Source organism: Strix aluco, chromosome 1 (genome assembly GCF_031877795.1).
Source record: "Strix aluco isolate bStrAlu1 chromosome 1, bStrAlu1.hap1, whole genome shotgun sequence".
NCBI classification, from domain to species: domain Eukaryota; kingdom Metazoa; phylum Chordata; class Aves; order Strigiformes; family Strigidae; genus Strix; species Strix aluco.
The window spans coordinates 110,743,423-110,761,392 of record NC_133931.1 but is presented as its reverse complement, the minus strand read 5'-3'; the positions used below and the strand labels follow the sequence as shown (position 1 = coordinate 110,761,392).

Genomic DNA, 17,970 nt, shown 5'->3' with positions numbered 1-17,970 from the left:
TGCTATGTTTTCTAATTTTTTGTTGATTATTCCATATCAACTTTTTTTTTGTGAAAAATGTTCACCTGCTGACCTTAAGAGGAGGCGTGAGATCCTTGGAACCAATGGATTGTTTGACTATTGCTTGGGAAGTCGTTTGGGAGCGATCCGAACCATTTTTGCTACCAGAACTCCAGGCTGCCGAGTAGCTCAGCTGTGCTTTGTGCCTGTTCGTGGGAAGGAGACACAAGTGACACCTTTTGATTTGGAAGGGAAGGCTTGGGTTTTCAGTCAGACAACCTGCACTGTATTTTTCCTCTGTAACTAAGAGTTATGGAGTAAAGGGTACACAGATCTGTCCCAAGAACGGGCAGCTATACCCCTGTGCTACAGACGGTTCACATGGACTTGTAACCAGGAACACTGTCAGGATGGAGTGGATTTATCCAGGTCACAAGCGTAATCTTGCTAAGAAAACAAAAGTGTCATTTAAAATAAATTGCATGTCCTGAACAAATTGATGTGAGTTGTTTATCACGCATTTCTGTACTTCTACATGTGGATAGCACTGGAAGAGGTGAGTGGTCTCCTGGCACCTGGCCCTTCACAGTGTCAGGGTCCCAGCGCAGCTCTGGGCAGCTTCCCCTAACCACTTGCAGGCTTTTTCTTGGCCTTTGGACTAGAGGCTTAACAAGCCTTAATCTCTTAAGTCTGGAAACAAACTACTTCAACTGTATGTTTTAAAAAAATGTGTAGTTAACTGACTTGGTATTTAAAAACAAAACAAAACGCAAACCAACAACACAAACAAATGAGGCTGATTTGGGGAACAGTTAATTAACTGAAGTGTTTCTCATGCTTTTTTGTGTCCATTGGAAAACTTAATTTCTAGCAGGAATAAAACAGAAGGGAAGCTTGCAACCAGAATTAGCTTTTGCATTTCAGTCTGTGCTAAAAGATACAAATTCAGCATGTCTCATCTCTTCAGTTCTTCTACAGTGCTTCCCTCATAATATGAGAAAATGGTCTAAATCCCTCAGTTAACAGTGTATGTAGGAAAACTTAACTATTTTCTTTGGTCACTGTGAGATTAACTGGCTTCCTGGCAAAAATTTATTTTCCATTTAGGATATTTCCCAGATGTTTTGAAAGCTCATTTCTGTTATCTGAATTTTCGTACCCTGTGCCAAACACGGGTTCTGTAGCTGGATGATTGTCACGCACGATAGATTGCTGAAGTTCAGCAAAGTCGGAGTGCTCATTCAGGGAAGCCAGTACACACTTTGATTTCAGAACCAGACTGATGTGGAGCTGTGTGGTAGGTTTCCTTCACAAGAACCTCCAACGCTGGAATGAGGGTAGTTTGGCTGATAATGAAGTTGCTGAGGATTCAGATGATCTGTGCAACACAGGAACAATATGCATCTGTTTAGTAGCATCTTTCATTGCCCTATCATGAGGCAATCGATGACTATTGCATGACTGGAGTCTGTGGCGTTGCATCGTGGAAACAACGTCATGTGGTCCACATCACATGGTACAAGTTCTGGAATACCAGAAACCTCAATGACCACATTTACTCAATTATTTTTTTTTGTAAAATAGCAGCCAGGTGTGTACTGGTGATCAATCTAAAGCCTGAACTAGCTGCTGCATTGGTGCTTGAGGTGTGCCAGCTGCTGCAGCTTTAAAGGGGATGGATGAGGAAGTGTGCAACTTGGTAGTCCTGGGATAATCAAGGCCCTACCTTCCAGGGGTGAGGCTTTTCAGGAGGGCTGAAAGGCAAGTGCGGGTTCTCCGGATGATTTGCAATGGGAACTTTCAAGATTTCATGTACTCAGCACTGAGAAGCATGTACTGCTCCTATATTTTCTGTACTAGCTGAAGAATTTAATTCAACATATATTGTTTCTCCTGTTGCTGGCTCATTCTGTAAGAAACGTAAATCATTCCACTTGTCCAAGCCTTTCTCTGCTAATGAGATCTAAAGATCAGCCATGTGCAACAGTCTTGCGGTTTTAATGAAATGTGTAGTCAAGCGTGATCAGTGAACTACTTGTCCTTCGCTGTACAGAGATTTCAGCTGGCTTCTCGGGATGGCACCTTCCAGCAGTTGGAGTCTGATAGAGGATGGGGCAGCTTCGTGCTTCTTTATACGGCCTTGTAAGGACTTAAGAGCTGGCATGGGTTGGGTTCTTCACCGTGAGCCCTAAAACGGGGTGGTGGGCAATTTTGGAAGCTCTATGTTACATACAGAGGCAAGAAATCAGTATCTAGTAAACTGCTACTTGCCTAGAATTGATGAATTTCTACAGCTTTGTCTGGCAGCTGCCCCGATCCTTTGGAGGCTTCTGGAGGATTGTGATAAATGGTGCATGGATTAAAACGTAAGTCACAAAGGAAGTAAGCTCTCTGGCCTAGGCTAGAAAAAAATTGATATACACTTAATAGGGCTCAGCCTTATTCTTAAGGGATGATCACTGGCAAACGTTGAAGTGCAAAGATCCTTTTCTTGAGGAAACAAGCAGAATTTAACTTTGGTAAGTCAAGTTAAATTCCCATTGACTTGAGTGGATTTAAAATGTGCTGTTCTGGAAATGACGCCTGCCCTGCTTGTGCTTCTCTCCAACTCCTTGCTTTGCTGCATGAATACTGAGAAACCTCTCGGCATCCTGAGCCCAAGAGCATGAGCTGCGCATCTCCTAATCTGTCCTGTGTGGAAATGCTGAGGATGAGGAAAGCGGTGGGGCTGGTGCAGCTCAACGAGTGGAGAATGGACTGCAGGCAGAAAGGGGATACGTGGTCCTTCATTTTCTGTTTCTATACATAGCAGAGTTTATCCCTGCCTGATTAACTCCACAACAGGGAAGGCTTGGAGGCAGTCTGCTTTGGGTCTGCGGAGTCTTCTGCCTAATGCGTCTTCCCAGCTTCTGTAAAGGGTTGGTGAATGCACACTGGAGAAGAAAAGAGCTGGAAAAGTGTTTTTACTGCTCCCTTGTGTCTGCAGTAGCTGTACTGTAGACCAGGCAGCCTTACGTCTTTACTCAACCAAGGGCAGAAGAGCCTCAGGTGAAATTGGACTTTGCTGAGGAAGTTCCTGCAGCGTTGGAGGCAATGGTGAAAGCTTCAGGCTTTCTGTTTTCTAGTTTCTTTGAACAGAGACATTTCTATGTCCGAACTTGCACTCTCAAAGTGATTAAGGGCAACCTTTGCAGTTGCCCTTGTTTCTGGCACAGGTGAGCGTAAAACATCCAGCTGGGTCTACCCCAGCTTGCAGCAGTTTCCTTTGAAGTGCAAGATGGGCAGCAGCCTGAAATGAGAAGTGTAGCCGATGTCACGGTGCGTATTTTTGTGTTTTCACCTTCTTTAAAAGAAATGTGCAATCTTAACACCTTTGCTGCTAAAATTGTGCTGCTGCTCTGTGCAGATGTCACAGGCTGCTGTGTGGTATGAGAGTGGTGCAGGTGGTGTCAATGCTTGCTGGGCTTCTCCTGCTCATTAGCACTGTTGTGCTGTAGCTCATCGAGAAGGAGAAATCAACAGGTTCTAATTAGTCCTTACGCAGTGAGTACTGCTTATCTTCAGAATATTTCACTAATACTGACTAATCTTCACAACTTCATCTAATAAGGTCAAAATGACTCCCCTTTGACAGCTGGGGAGGGGGAGTGAGAACCTTTGCACAGATGCCTTCATCTCGTTATGGGCACAGTCGAAATGTGGCTAAACTAGGTCTGGGTGATGGGTGTCCTCAGCATCCAGCTTTTTCTTAGGCATCCTGTTTCTGTACCGGAACCTTTCCTTTTTGAAACAAGATGAAAACTGAAAAGACTTCACCCAAAACCCCAGGCTTTCTGATGTTTTCCAAAATGAAATCCAAATCCCATCTCAGTCAGATGCTTACTCAGATGTGTGATGAGCTGCACTAATGCTGATCCCTTGACAGAATATTACTGAAAATGAGCTTTTGCAGGTTTTTTTTCAATGTCCATCTCTGTAATGCTGCTAATAAATATTTGGCTAAACCTGACCAGCAGGTCCCAACTCCAAGGCGAGGAGCTATTTTTCCTAGCAGGAACCTGGCCAGATTTGAACCGTCATTCTGTGAGAGGGTTTGCTCAGGCATAAGGAGAGGTTTTTTTTAGAAGTCTGTACTCCACATGGGGCAACGCGAGATGTTGCATGGCATGGGATGGGTGGTGGGTCAGGGTGTGGGATGGCAACCCTTGGTAGAGATATTGCAGAGTCTGTGTCTTGGTGCATCCATGATGAAGACAATGCGTTAAACCCAAAACCATCTCCTGGCAGCTGATTCCCATTTCCAGAACCAGGTAATGTCTACTGACAGTGAGGGTGTGGGTTGGAAGATCCTTTCTCTGCTTGAATGGTTTGCAGAGATGTTCTGCAGTTACTGTAACCAGCCTCCCCTGAAGCTCTGGGAGGCAACATGTTCCCAGACACTGGGAATGGCTTAATCACCAGCAGAAATTAGTGCTTTGGCAACTGACGTGAGGTGGGCTAGGTCTTAAGCAGCATGGATTTAATATAGAAACTCTTCCTTGAGTCATAAGGATGGTTTCTCACTCTGAGGTCTGTTGTTGCTCTGAAGTGGCCCACAAGATGTGCTCATCCTGTTTGACAGCGAGCCAAAAAATTTTCCCTGGAGAGGAGCTAGACCCATGATGGTTCCACATCTAATGAGCTAAAAGTGTCTCATACTGAGGTATGTGAAGAAATCTGTGAGCTTTTTAAAGCAAGAGAGTGTTTTGAAAGCCTGAGATAGGGATGTTTCCTGTGCTGGGCCTTACGCTGCTTTGCGAAAACAAAAAGCTCCTCCAGAAGCTGAAGCGTGGCCCTTTCAGAGGATGCGGTGCAACTCCTTGGCTGTTGCTCACTTAATTATTGTTTGTGTGGGGTTGTACTGGCCGTGGTAGGTACCTCTGAGCAGAATGCTAATCCTGCTCAGCCTCTGCTAAGAAATATTCCTGTTGGCATTAGGAGGATCACTCCCAAAGACTCACCTCCAGGAGTCACGCCCTGGTCTCTTGAAATCTCTTTGTCAGAGAAGGAGCAAGTTTGGCATCTTCCTACTGTAACTCAGGTTGTTGGGTAGCATCCTTCTGCCATCACTACCTAACTGGAGATTATTGCAAGGCATATTGCTGGGCCAGACACATGCAATAGTCAGCGTCTGCTGAGCTGCACGAAAAAATCACCCTCATAAATCCTACATGGAAAACCCCATGGAAAAAGGTGGTGGCATCTCATGGCTGCATTTTGAAGACCACCCAGCCCGAGCTTCTTTATTCTGACATAACCTCCTCGCAACCCCATAGCATGTAATGGAAATCACTTTGTAAGTGGACAAGAGCTGTGCCTGGATCCTCTGTGTAGGTGGGATGTCAGGAGGAGAGTGGAGTAGTGGCCAGAAGCCACCACATTTATCCAGACAGGGTGTTTTTGTCCTGGATGGTTGAGTTCTGGTTTCTAGCATGGCTGGGTCTGTCTCTGTGACTGGTGTTTGCACCAAAAATGTCCCGTGGCATCAAGTCCTTCCTGCCCCAGTTTTGTTGGGGACATAACTGTAGGGTTACAATGGACTTGAAATTAACCTTGGCCATCTTGTGTGGCTGAGGTGTTCGGTTTTCTCACCCCCCTGGTTCTGGCCTGAACTCTGAGCAAATCACCTCTGACTGCCTCGTTCCTCAGCCTCATGGCAGCAAAGGCAGTCAGGGATAGTACAACCTGGAGCTGCCCTGTGGACATCAAGCCCAGTTTCTCACTCCCTCTAAACCAAGACATGCAAAAAAAAAATCTCAGACTTTTGGGTTTTGTCTGTTAAAACCAAGCTCTCAAACATGTAAGTTCATGTTTCTAATGCTTCATCCTTTAAAGAGCCACAATGGAGGAAGGCTGCCTGCAATCCTGTTAGTGTGGGACACCATGGTTGGATGTGATCCTCCACCCGGGCACAAGCAGGAGGCGAAATCTGCCCTAGCACCATGTGCCTGAAAGGCTGCTGGTGGCCACAGGATCCTCAGGCTGCTCTTTTCTCTCTTCCATTGGCAGCCTTTCCATCCTTTTCAAGGAATTAAGGGGGTTTGTCCAGGAATTACAATTTGCCATTCTTCAATATTCTTTTTTTCTTGTAGTTTTCCTTTTCTCTAGAGATGGGTCCTTGTTTCATACCTTTAACGTGGTTTCTCAAAGAAATGACAATAAGTTTGTCATACCCTCTTTCCATCTCTCCTAAAATAGCTTTTGAACCTGTTGGACAGCTTCTAACAAATCTAACAGCCGGACACAAGTCTCAAATACGTCATATTCCTGCAAATTTAATTAAAGCTTGCACCTTAGGACAAACAGGAAAATCCCATTATGAGACAGCCGGAGGAAAGCAGGCATTTGTGGTTCCATAAAATACTCCTCCTGCGGTAATACTTGCTTTACTGGGTAGTTTAGGGCCAGTTTGTCATGGATGATGTGGGTCTTCCTCTCCAGGCACCAAACTGCTCATGGCCAACGCAAAGAGCGTGTGGGCCATTACAACCCTAGTGAATGGGAGTTGGGTCCCAACAACAATGACAGTGCCACCTCATCACCCTGATGCTCCCAGCCATGACTCAGAAGAGGGACACATCTCCTCCTTGCTCCCAGGGCACTAAGTGCAAGGCCACGGGGAGGGGCTGGTTTTGGGGATGCCGCTAATGCCCCCTGCCCTGGCTGCCACTCTTCCAAGTGGGACTTTCCATGTGCTGTTACTTTTCTCACACCATCTGGTGACTAATTTAGCACCTAGAAAATAACATCAGCATTTCAATGAGGGTTTGGGTAGGGTTTTTTTTAATTAGATGAGGCTTTTCTTCATTATTTCCTGCCTCCCATCAGGACATGTAAATATAAATAGTGTTTCTGTGATGCTGGGGCAGGTATACCTGCATCAGCTGAAGGATACATTTCTTCTCCAAACGCAAGGTGCCACCTCCCTCCTTCTTCCTCCAGTGCATCCCGGTCAAAGCAACGTCTTCCAGCTCAGCCTATGTGTGCACGCACATGCGGTTATTAACTTTTACATCTTAATTGAAAGGGTGGCATACATTTAAGCTTTAATAATGACATCCTTTCTTCCCAAACAGTCTTTAACTGTCTTCTGTCAAGACTCCAAACAGTCTTGAAACGAAGTGGTGAACCAAGGCAGCAGAGTGGGGTTGCCAAGCAAAGCTGCTGGCATGCGTGCGGACGGCAGCGACCTGCCAAAAAATGAGTTTTCAGGGTTCAGATTGAAGTGTGTGCCTGACGGTCTGGGGAGTGGAGCGGCGGCGGTGGCCGGGGGGATGTGACGGGGGCCCCATGGGTGACAAAGAGAAGGATTTGATGAGTCGGAACTGGGTGTGAAGTCTATTCCAGAGCTATTACGTAGCATAAAAGACAAATCTTTTAGCATGGGGTGCCCTGGTATGTTGCTGCATGCTGGTCCATGGGCCACCCCCATGCATTTGCCTTTGCCTCTTCCTAGCCTGGCTCGTTAATATAAACTAACAAGGTTTATGGTCTGAGGCTTTCGCCTTGTCCTGAGGATAAGACAGTTAAAGTCTCTGGATGCTCTTATAACACAGAGGAAGGGAATATGAAGCAGCTTTTTCTTGTGCTGGCGTTTGAGATGCCAAGCTCTAAAGTTGTAATTGCAGCTATATGGGAAATACTACTTTATGGTCAATGGTATGGCTTAAAAATCCTTCTAATCCTGACTTATATCTGTGTCTTGTTGCTTTAGTGCTGAAAGATCAAAACATTCATAAAAATGACACTTGTGAATAATGACAGTAGGTTTGTGATTTCAACCTTTGCTCTTTGAAGGGGATTAGATCCTTGGCTTTTGGAGAAGTCATTTAAAGAGGTTCAAAGGTTGAATGAGAAACCATTGCTTTGATGGATGGAGTGCAACGTATTATTGGTGAGGAGTCTTCCAAGGACGCTCACTTTTGGCTGCCACACTGTGATAGGTGAGAAGCTGGGAAAAAACAGTAAAAAGAAGTGAACCCAATACAGAGAAACTATGTGCCATCTTAGAGATGCTTCTGTTTCCTTATTTACTTCTTGTCTGTTCTAAAATAAGAGGATATAAAAAAAGAGAAAAAAGGGAGGAAAAAAAAAAAGGAAAGAGGAAAAAAAGAGAAAAAAGGGAGAAAAAAGAAAGAGGAAAAAACAGAAAAAAGGGAGAAGAAAAGAGGGAAAAAGGTGAAAAAAAGGAAAAAGGGGGAAGGGAAAAAAAAGGGGGGGAAAAAGGGAAAAAAAAGAAGTCCTTCAAAAAGGAGCAGTCAGTGTGCACCGCTAATCGACCAAAGCCCTGCCAAGCAAATCTTTTGTCAGATCGTCTGCCCAAAATCAAAACCCTGGACTCAGCAGGCCCCGTTATCGGCGGTTCTGCCTACGAAGCAGGAAAGCGTAAAGCCCCCGGTTCCCGCTGCTTTGTTAAAAAGCCCCTGCGACACCAGCCCCATCTCCCCCCTCCGTCGGCTGCTATATAGCGGGGCGTCCAACGTTTCTGTCCATCGCGGTTTTGGTTTGGCTCCCGCTTTTGGTCTTGGATAGCAGCCAGCAGAAAATGTCTCAATACTCAGGAAAAGTAAGTAATGACACAACTGCTTCCCTTTCAGCCTGGGGCTGGAGAGCCCGAGCATCCTCTGGGTTGAAGGAGCAGGTTAGGATATATATCCCAGAGGATGCAACATGAGTGATGATACCGGGAGCAAATTTGGTAGCAGGGACGGGGAGGGTGCGGCAGAAGGAGCTGCGTTTCAGGAGCCGAGTTTCCTGTTTAAACATTCCTACTGGAAGTATGCGTAAGTGAGCATGAGGCGGCGAGAATTGTCGTAAATGCGGGATGCTCTGCATTCCCAGAAAAACAAATACGATTCTTAGGAAAAAATGCCAGTGATGCCGTGCTCCTCTTGCTGAAAAACATCTAGAAAAACCCCAAACCACCCTAAAATGATGCATCTGCAAGAGATTCCCTTCTGCTCAAAATGAGGGTCTAGCCGTGCTCCTGCTTCTCACCGGGAGCCCGTTCTCCTCCCTCCCCCCAGATCACTTTCTATGAAGGCAAAAGCTTCACAGGCAGAAAGCTGGAGGTCTGTGGCAGCTGCGTCAGCTTCCAGGACCGAGGTTTCCTCAACCGGGTCAACTCCATCTGTGTCCAGAGTGGGGCTTGGGTCTGCTTCGATCACCCTGACTTCCGAGGGCAGCAGTACATCCTGGAGCATGGCGAGTACCCCGATTTCTATCGCTGGAACGGCCGCGGTGACCACCTGGGCTCCTGCCGGCCCGTTGGGATGGTGAGTGGATGCTGCTGGCGCTTCGCTCTCCTGGCCAGAGCATCGGTGGGATGGAGCTGTCATTGAGCTTTATTATTCATGAGCCCTGTAAAAAGTGTAATAAAAATTTTCTTTAGAAATCATACATCCTGTTGAGAAGGAAATAGTCTCCTAGGGAAGGTTTGTCCCCCCTTGGAGCGGTCTGCACAAGCCACAAAGCCAGGTCGCGGTTTCTCGTGCCTTCCGGATGAGAGGAAAGCGATGCGTCTTCCTCCCACGGTGGCTTTAACGGGATGAGATTTTCCCGTGGTTTTTCAGATGAGCTGGCAAGGTCCTGCCGGCATCAGGTGCTTTTCCTTTTTAATGTGAGTTGCTATGAAATACTCAGGAGGGAATTAAGAAGGAAGTTCATTGCCCAAGGCAAGTTTGAGTGGTGACAGCCTGGTCTCCCCATGCACCCAGAGGGGGAGTGGGCAGCCCCAGGGCTTTCTGAACCGGACCTATGGGGCAGCTGGGCTGCTCCTAGCAAATTTTAGCTGAATTCTCTGCTCTTGCAAAAACCCCCCAGTAATCCTAAACTAAACCCATTTTTTTTCCCCATACTAGCTAGCCCTTCCCTTGCGAAGCTTTTAAAATCAGTGCCCAGAGGAAGGCTTAATTAGGAAGATTAAAAAGTAGCAAAGAAAAATGAATCTGGGTTAGGTCTTTCCGTTCAACTCTCCTATCTCTCATGACCCCTGGGGCAATGATGAACCCACTTGGAGCTGGTGGGGTTTCTCTCTGGCCCCAAAGCTGCTTTTTGGCACAGCAATGGGTTTGTTTCACGTCCTTAATGTCCTTCCCAAACCACCTCCGTGGTCTGTACATGAAGGGATGCTCTGCCCCAGGCTCTGGAGCCCAGCCAGCACAAGGACGTGCTCCTCCTTCCCTGGCCCACGATTTTCCCTGTGAGATGCCAGCAAGTGCTTCGAAGCATTTCTGCAGCGCAGATTCCTGGAGGAATGTTTGCTCAGGCACGGTATCCGCTCGGCTGATGCTGGCGGCTGCCTGCTGTGTGGTTCAGCATCGCAGCCTGGTCTTCTTGTGCATTGATGTTTATTTGAAAAATGCCTTTAGGTATTCTTTGAATTTGGTTTTAAAATATCCTTTCAGCTTGTTCTGTCCCACATATGTATGCCACAGGCTGCAGAAATGTCCCCAGAGGAATTTATGTTGTGTCACCCTCAAGGGCTCATGCAGCAATGATGATGCTGGGAAAGTTTCCTTTTTTTCCTTTTTTTTTAAATTTTCCTTAAAGAAAGGCACAACATCTCCCATCAGAAACAGCAGCTACGTGTGGAACTGGAGGCAATATAAATTAGATTAGGGGAATAATCTAACATCTTTGTATACTCCAGATATGTATCTTTTTTTGCTGTGTGAATGCATGGAGAGCCGGGGCTGTAGCTGATGCTGTATTTGGGACAGAGGGTTTGTGGGCCGGTGTGGGGGATCTGCAGATAGGCGAGGGGCTACACGTGCCTGAGCACAACACATCCCACAAGCAATGTGTTTGCATGTGGACAGCAGCTGGAGGAAGGTGCAGCTGGGTGCAGAGACAAGGGTTTTCTGGCTGCTCTTCTGGTTGGCACAGTGTGCTGGAAGGTGACATGAGTTTGTGTGTGCTCACTGCATGCTGACACTGGTGGTGTTGGACTGCTTTTCACATTTCCCTTCCGAAGCACCCTTCTGTCGTCTTCTTTGTCTTATAAAAGCCAGGGAAATATTTTGCTGCTTTTTTTTTGTTTTGTTGACTCTAATCCCTTTGTCCCCAGCACGGCGAGCATTACAGGATCAAAATATTTGAGGGGAACCACTTTAGTGGTCCCAGCATGGAGCTGACAGAAGATTGCTCCTTTCTGCAGGGGCAAGGCTGGGAAAAGACCTGCATCAACGCCCTCAAAGTGTATGGCGACGGCGCGTAAGTAACCGCATGTGTCCCGGCACGCAGCCGCTGCGGTGCTCCCTTCCCCGCGCCCTCTGTACCCAGCGCCGCAGGGGATGGAGGCAGCTATGGAGACTCCCCCCCGTCATGGAAAAGCTTGTTGATGCTGGGGGGACTTGGAGAAAGCCTAAAAATGTGAGTTAAGCCTACAGTTTAAAGGTGAATTTTAGTGCCTGCCCATTGAGAGCTGCTTCAAAGGGGCACAGTTTTTGGAGGGTGGCAGCTAGGCATAAGCTACAAGATCTCTGAGACACTTTTTAAAGTTTTATGAAACAAGAAGCCTAAAACCAGATTATTTTTTCTTTCTTTCTCTTTTTAAACATTTATGTGCATGTTTCCAAACACCTCATCCATGCAGAGGCTTTTGGGGAGGGCAGATGGATGGCTCTGGGTGATGTACATCAGGGCTTTTGCTTTGCAAGTGGAGGCTTCCTGAAACACCAGAAACCTCCTCCTGGGACAGCAAAAATGAGGCAGCAGTGTCTCACCTTAAAATTAAATCCTGCCGCTGAAAGACAGGAGGAGCTACAGTGGTGATGCACAGCCATTCCCAGGAGGATTTTTGGTCATCTTTGGTGCCTCGTGAACCTGCTTTGCAGGAGCATTACTGATACTCAGCCCCATCCTCCTGCCCCTGCAGATGCTCCTGAAAGCTTCGGCAGGACAGCAACTTTGCCTTTTTCTTGCTGTTGGATGGAAATTTGCGTTTTCTTGACAGTATCAGTCATTTTTCTGTTGGTTTTTTTCTCTTGGTGTGAGACGGGTTGTTATCTGTCTCCCCTTTCCTCTGTCTGACAATTGCATCTTCACTGCAAGTGTGCAGGGAGCGGGGGAATGCCATAAAGTCCTCCCAGAGCCAGGCAGAGGGTGGCTGGAGAGGGGCACAGGGCAGAGGAGGGAGCACAGAAATGCTCTTCTCCACCTGTACTGGACTGGATATTGCACATCTCACCTGCACCCAGCATGGGATGTTAGACCCTTTCTGTCCAACAGCAATTTTTTCCCAGACTAGGAAAAAGGTTGTTGCCATCCACACTCGTGACATCCTGACAGCTAGTGTCCTGCAGGACCTTTTCTGATTCAACCAAGACCTCTCCTCTTCCAAAAAAACAGGCTTATGATCAGGCAGTGACAGTTCATTAAAACTAAGGAGCAGAGCTCCCAGGTCCCAGTGGGAAGAAATGGCTGGAGCCCACCAGGGACTCTGTTAGTGCTGAGGATTTGAAGCAAAAGGCATTTGAGTACCAACACTATAAAGCCAAGAGCAAGCCTCTGAGTACTCTGGCAGGAACTTTAGGGCCAATTATTTACCACATGTGTCCTGTACCAGAGCCTGGAGCTTGAGAAATTGGGAAGCTGCCCAGAAACTTTCAAGCACTTAAATTTTTCAGATTGATTTTCCCCCTCTCTTGCAAAATATATAACGGGCATAAAGCTTGCTTTCCCTTGCACGGGAGCCTAGACTGTTTATGTTAACATTGCATGACTTCTCAAAGGATTCGAGTAACGATAAAAAAAACAGAAAAAAAAAAAAACTGAGAGGAGTGTGGTGAGGAAATTTGCTGAGTTTTGTAGCATTGGATTCAGACCCTGGAAAGACAGTTGTTGCAAGCGTGTGGAAGGGTCTGTAAAGGCCATTAAAAGGCAGGACAGTGCAGAGGGACCTGCTGGCCCAAGGCTGCAGGAGAAGGGAGGGAAGGAGGAGATACCGCAGCAGAGAGTTGTGACCACAGTGAAGAAAGGGACCCTACGGCACCGCTTTTCTCCTTTGGGTGGACCATATAAGCCCAGGTGACCTCAGAGGTGCTGCAAGTGTAGCTGGTGCTGGGCTTAGCCTAGCAAAGCCCTCCCAGGACCCATCCTTGACTGTCTGGTGAGCGGAGGAGATGAGGTCACCAGAGACGAGGGGAGTTTCAGCCACAGGCTGTCTCCAGCACATCCCCAGCCTGAAAGCGGGTCTGTTTTACCTGCTGCCTGCTGAAAGCAGGTCTAAAACAGGTATAAAAAAAATTGTTCGCAAGATGTTTTGGCTTACATTTCTGAGCTCCCTGCCCACCAAAGTCTCGCTCTGTGATTTTACCCCTTAATTCCCACAATGCAACATCTGTTGAATGCAGAAATATTTGCTTCCCCTTCAAAATCTGTGGATGGTGTCACATGCTGTTAAAACGCTGCTGCCTGCACTTGTGGGGGTGGCCATGCCTGCGGGAAGTGATGATGGATCAGCTGGAAACACAGGAATGGAGAGAAACATTTGCCTTTGGCATGGTGCGTGGTGGGGCTGAGGGTGTCCGGCACCTTCCCTGCTCCCCTTTTGGGGCTGGCGACTGCTACCCCACACAGCCAGAAAGGGTGATCATAAAGCTGTTAAAACCATGCTGGAAATGAGATCGCTATTTCAAAGCAGTTTTGAGATGTTACCGCCTCCTGGGAAGCTGCTGCGGTTTGCACGGCAAGAGGCTTTGCCTGTCCCATGGGCAGAGCCAGCTTCAGTATCACATATGGCATCATCTGGTTTTAGATGAAGACGTGCGCTTCTTGTCTTCCTTTGTGCCTCAGCCACTCCACAGAGGATTGCTTAGAAATAGCAACTTTAAAAAGCTGAATCTGTTTTACAGTCCAGGAGAGAATACCCCCAAAAGGGCTTTTCTACGCTACAGTGACATAACTTGAAGGAACCAGACCAACCATTTATTATGCTGAAGCATTTATGAGCGTTTGGCAGATGTTCTGCAGTCAGGCTGAGAAATATCAACCAGAACAGGTACCCAAACGTTGCTGCTCAATAAATGTTACATATTTCTCAGCAGAGGCGATAGCTGCTCATGGCACTGCTGAAATCCTACATGGAGAACAAGTGACCTCGAGCCCTACTGAAAGCATCCCACTTGGTTCGGGCTGAAGCTGCAGTGCTCCCCTGCTAGTTTTTTCAGCATGAGCAGCCAGTTTTGGTTTACAGGGCTTGCGCTGGTTCCATGCAAGTTTTATTCCTGTGTCCTCTGGGTTTATGTGCTAATGAAACACAGCACCGAGATGTTTGAGGGCTGTGTGTTATGTGCCTGGATCAGCTCTCCCATGCTGGGCTTGAGGACAGGATCATCTTTTTTTTTCATTTTCTGGGCTCCTGACTGACTTGATTTCCTCTCTCACTGATGGTCCCAGAGAACGTAAATTTTAGGCAATAAAGGCCCAGCTAAGTAAGCCATACAAGCCTTCACTCATCACCTTGCACTGCCAATACAATTCACTCCCATCTTTCTGCTGTTTCTTTTATTCCTCTTTTTTGCAGCCTTCCCCTAAGCAGAAGGACAAGCTGACGGGTTCTTATCACCCCACCAGGTCATGCAGCCTGCTTCCATCTACCCCAAGGCCTGTCCCATTCCCTTCATGCGCCTGTGCAGACACATCAACCATGTGTCTGAAGAGAAATGCAGAGGTCTTTGGAAAGACAGTGACTATAAGAGACTGCTCTACCCCTTGCACTAATTCCCACGATCCACCAGTTGTTGAAAGATGCCCTAGAGCAGAGCAGAGCTGGAAGAACCACCATGTCCTGGTGGGCCAGCAGTGCCCTGTGAACATCCCTGTACTACCACCATGCAATGTTTTCAATAGTGTTAGGTATTCTCAGCAAGAGGGAGTGATTGGAAGGTGCAGGAAATAGGATTGGGAGCTCTTTTCAGGAGTGCTTGAGGGAGGGATGATAAGCTGATGGAGAAAGAGGCCGATGATCATCCAAAAATATGGAGAGGTGCATATAAGATGAAGGAATGGCATAGAAAAGGAAGCAAGCAATGCATGCCTTATGAACAAGGCTGGGGTTTATCTAGAGAGGGAGGATAATTTTATAAATTATTCTTAATTAAGCTGAAGAGTTGATGCTCTCCACAGTGCACATTAGGATATGTAATGGGGGGGGACATGGCTTCAGGGCAACCTGCCATTACACTCACATGAACAGCGGGCAGCTTTCTCCATGCGCTGCAAGGTCAGCTTCAAAGGAAAAGGCTGAAGATGACTTTGTAATTCTGGTTTGGATATAAACTGGCTACAAAAAGTGCCAGAGAATGAACTTCTTTGTTTATAGGAAACGCTTGGGATCCAAATGTCTTGGCTGAGAACATTGCAGCGATGCTGCAGAAAAGGGTTGCGCAAGCGTGAGCAGAAGGGTGGAGAGGGGCACCAGGCAGGCGTGTGCTCAACATGTTGGTCATATCAGTGCACAGGCAGGTGGGAGAAGGGACCCACCACAATCCCACCTGGTGTCCTCTCAGAAACACAGAATAAATCCAAATATGTCCAGGAATCTGTAAGGTGGCTTGATGAAATACCCTAACATTTTGATTTTTTGTTTTTTCTTAAATAATGCCTGTGGGTGGCTGGTTTTCTAAACATCTTTTTTCCTAGGTCTTCAGCTTTTTCCTCTGGGTCAGACTGACCTGAGTTCACAAGCGGTTGTCTGACCCTGGAGGCCCATCAGTCTTTGACCCATCCAGTACCTAAATGAGTTTCTCCCTGGAAATCCCATGTACAGTAGGTCCCAACCCCAATGTCACACCTGAATTCCTGGCAAGAGACAGACCACAGAAACCAAATGATTTAGAGGACTGCATTTGTGCTCTGCTGTCATTGCTGAGCCAATAGATGGGACAAGCAGCAGAGATCCTTATAAAATCCTTAAAAACGTTGGGAAGAGGAGAATGAGGCAGAGAGGAGCAGTTCAGCAATGATGAGGTGGAAACCTGACTGTAAAACTATCAGAGCAATGGCAAAACTTGGTTAAAAAGCATGTGAGCTTTAGAGGAAAGGGGTGACACCTGTGGCCACATTAAGATCATGGCACAGTGAAGGGAGAGAAGAGCAGCAAAATTTGTGCCTCTTGCCCATCAGAATTGCTCCTGTCTTGAAGAACTTCAAATGGAGAAAGACATAGCCAAGATAGGTGAAGAAGTCAGACATGCCAAAGTCACCAAAGTTGTTGAGTGTTGTATCTATCTGACTGTATTCCAAGGGAAAGTTGTAGAGGTAATGCACAGATAAAGTGAAGATAACTGAGCCAAGTCCTGCTCTGTTGGAAAGCATCAAAGAGAGGACATTAAGAATTATTAGCAAAGAGAGAAATTATTAAATATGGTTCCCATCATGGCTAATGAGTCAGTTCAAAGAGGTAAAACATCCTTCAAGTGTTGCACATTTCTCCTTATAGTCCAAAATGGGTTTATCCAGGCACTGAGGGGACTCATATCCTTCTTCAGCACTATCAGATGCTATTAAATTGTTTCTGTTGCACATGGTTGCTCAGAGAGATCCATTTCTACAGCAATGTGAATCAGGGAGCCCCTGGTCCCAGGCTGGTGTAACCCAGAACAACTTTTTCTAAAGTCAAGGTCCAGTGTGGCTGCAGGTAATTGCCAGGCTACACTGGAAATGGGGGAAAGCGCCAGCAGTTAACTCCACAGGGGCATTTCTGTGCGCAGGATGGGACTGGGACTGCAGAGGCACCATCGGGCTCCAGGAGTTTCCAGTACTAAAGTCCCTAAAAGCAGCCGCTCAACGTGGGCATGAGGCCACCTCACATGACCACACTGTTGGGACCCAAGTAACCCTCCCTTTCTGCTCAGGTGGGTGCTGTACGAGGAGCCCAACTACCGAGGCCGTATGTATGTGGTGGAGCGGGGTGAGTTCTGCAACTTCAACACATGGCAGGCACGCAGCGCGAGCGTCCAGTCCATCAGAAGAGTCATCAACTACATCTAGCTGAGCTTTCATCCTACCAGTGATGGCCTGCTGAGACTGGGCATCACCTTCCTTCCTACTCACTGATCTGTGGAATAAATTGTTAAACACCAGCTTTTGGCTCTAAGTACTTTTTCCCACCACTTGCATGAGTTCAAGAGGGAACAAACTTGCAACCTTTCTAAGCTTCAACTTGCTTTTTCATTCTGCAGTCATTTAGAAGGAGGACATGGGGGTGATGGGCCAGAACTGAACAAATTTGCAACCTTTCTAAGCTATGAACTTGCTTTTTCATTCTGCGGTGATTTATAAGGAGAACACTGGGGTGATGAGCCAGAACTGGTGGTGACAAGCAGACCTGGGAACATGCTTCTTGGTGTGTTTGTGATCTGACACGTGCTCACTCTGCCCCATCCAGGGCCACCACATGATGGACCCAGCTGACTCCTGATGCCTGGAGGGGGTCACATTGCTGCACACGTGCGCTGTGAGCACAGGCACACAGCCATCAGAGGGTCTGCTCATGCCACGTGAGGACACACGTGAGGACCATGTCAGGATCTGACCAACTTGTGGGGTCTGTCTGAGTGTGACGTGCTGGTCCTTATGTGAAGGTGATAGAAATCGTTTGTCCTGAGTTACTTTGATCTTAGATATATTTTTTAAAAATTCCCCAAAGGCACAAAGCCTGAGTAATCTTCTCTTTGCTCCCTGATTCATAAGCCCTTCAGCTGACAATGACATTTTGAGGGGGTGGCAGCAAAGAAAACAGCCACAGCACTGTCACTTTCTGCACAACCGTCTTCCCATTCTTCTGCCTCATCGGTACTCCCAGTCCATCCCAGTGGTTTCAGTGCTCCCAAACCCCACTCAGTCCTTGGCAGCCGGGATGGAAACAGCTCTGCCCGTTCAGCTATGGACCATCCACTACAGCCTGGGTGCCTCCCCTTGCATTCA

The 17,970-nt window shown here is 47.1% G+C and overlaps 1 protein-coding gene across 2 annotated transcripts; it reads left to right on the top strand.

Moving 5' to 3' along the window:
• Positions 1-3,104: 3,104 nt before the first annotated feature.
• Positions 3,105-17,104, top strand: CRYGN (crystallin gamma N). Of its 2 annotated transcripts, none has more exons than XM_074848737.1 (4): positions 3,105-3,318; positions 9,066-9,314; positions 11,108-11,253; positions 16,899-17,104. In XM_074848737.1, the coding sequence occupies exons 1-4, from the start codon at positions 3,295-3,297 to the stop codon at positions 17,032-17,034; spliced, it is 555 nt and encodes a 184-aa protein (XP_074704838.1). In that variant the 5' UTR covers positions 3,105-3,294; the 3' UTR covers positions 17,035-17,104. The 2 variants fall into 2 exon arrangements, with proteins under 2 accessions (XP_074704838.1, XP_074704847.1); XM_074848746.1 differs by lacking the exon at positions 3,105-3,318 and adding an exon at positions 8,585-8,605.
• The last annotated feature ends 866 nt before the right edge of the window (positions 17,105-17,970 follow it).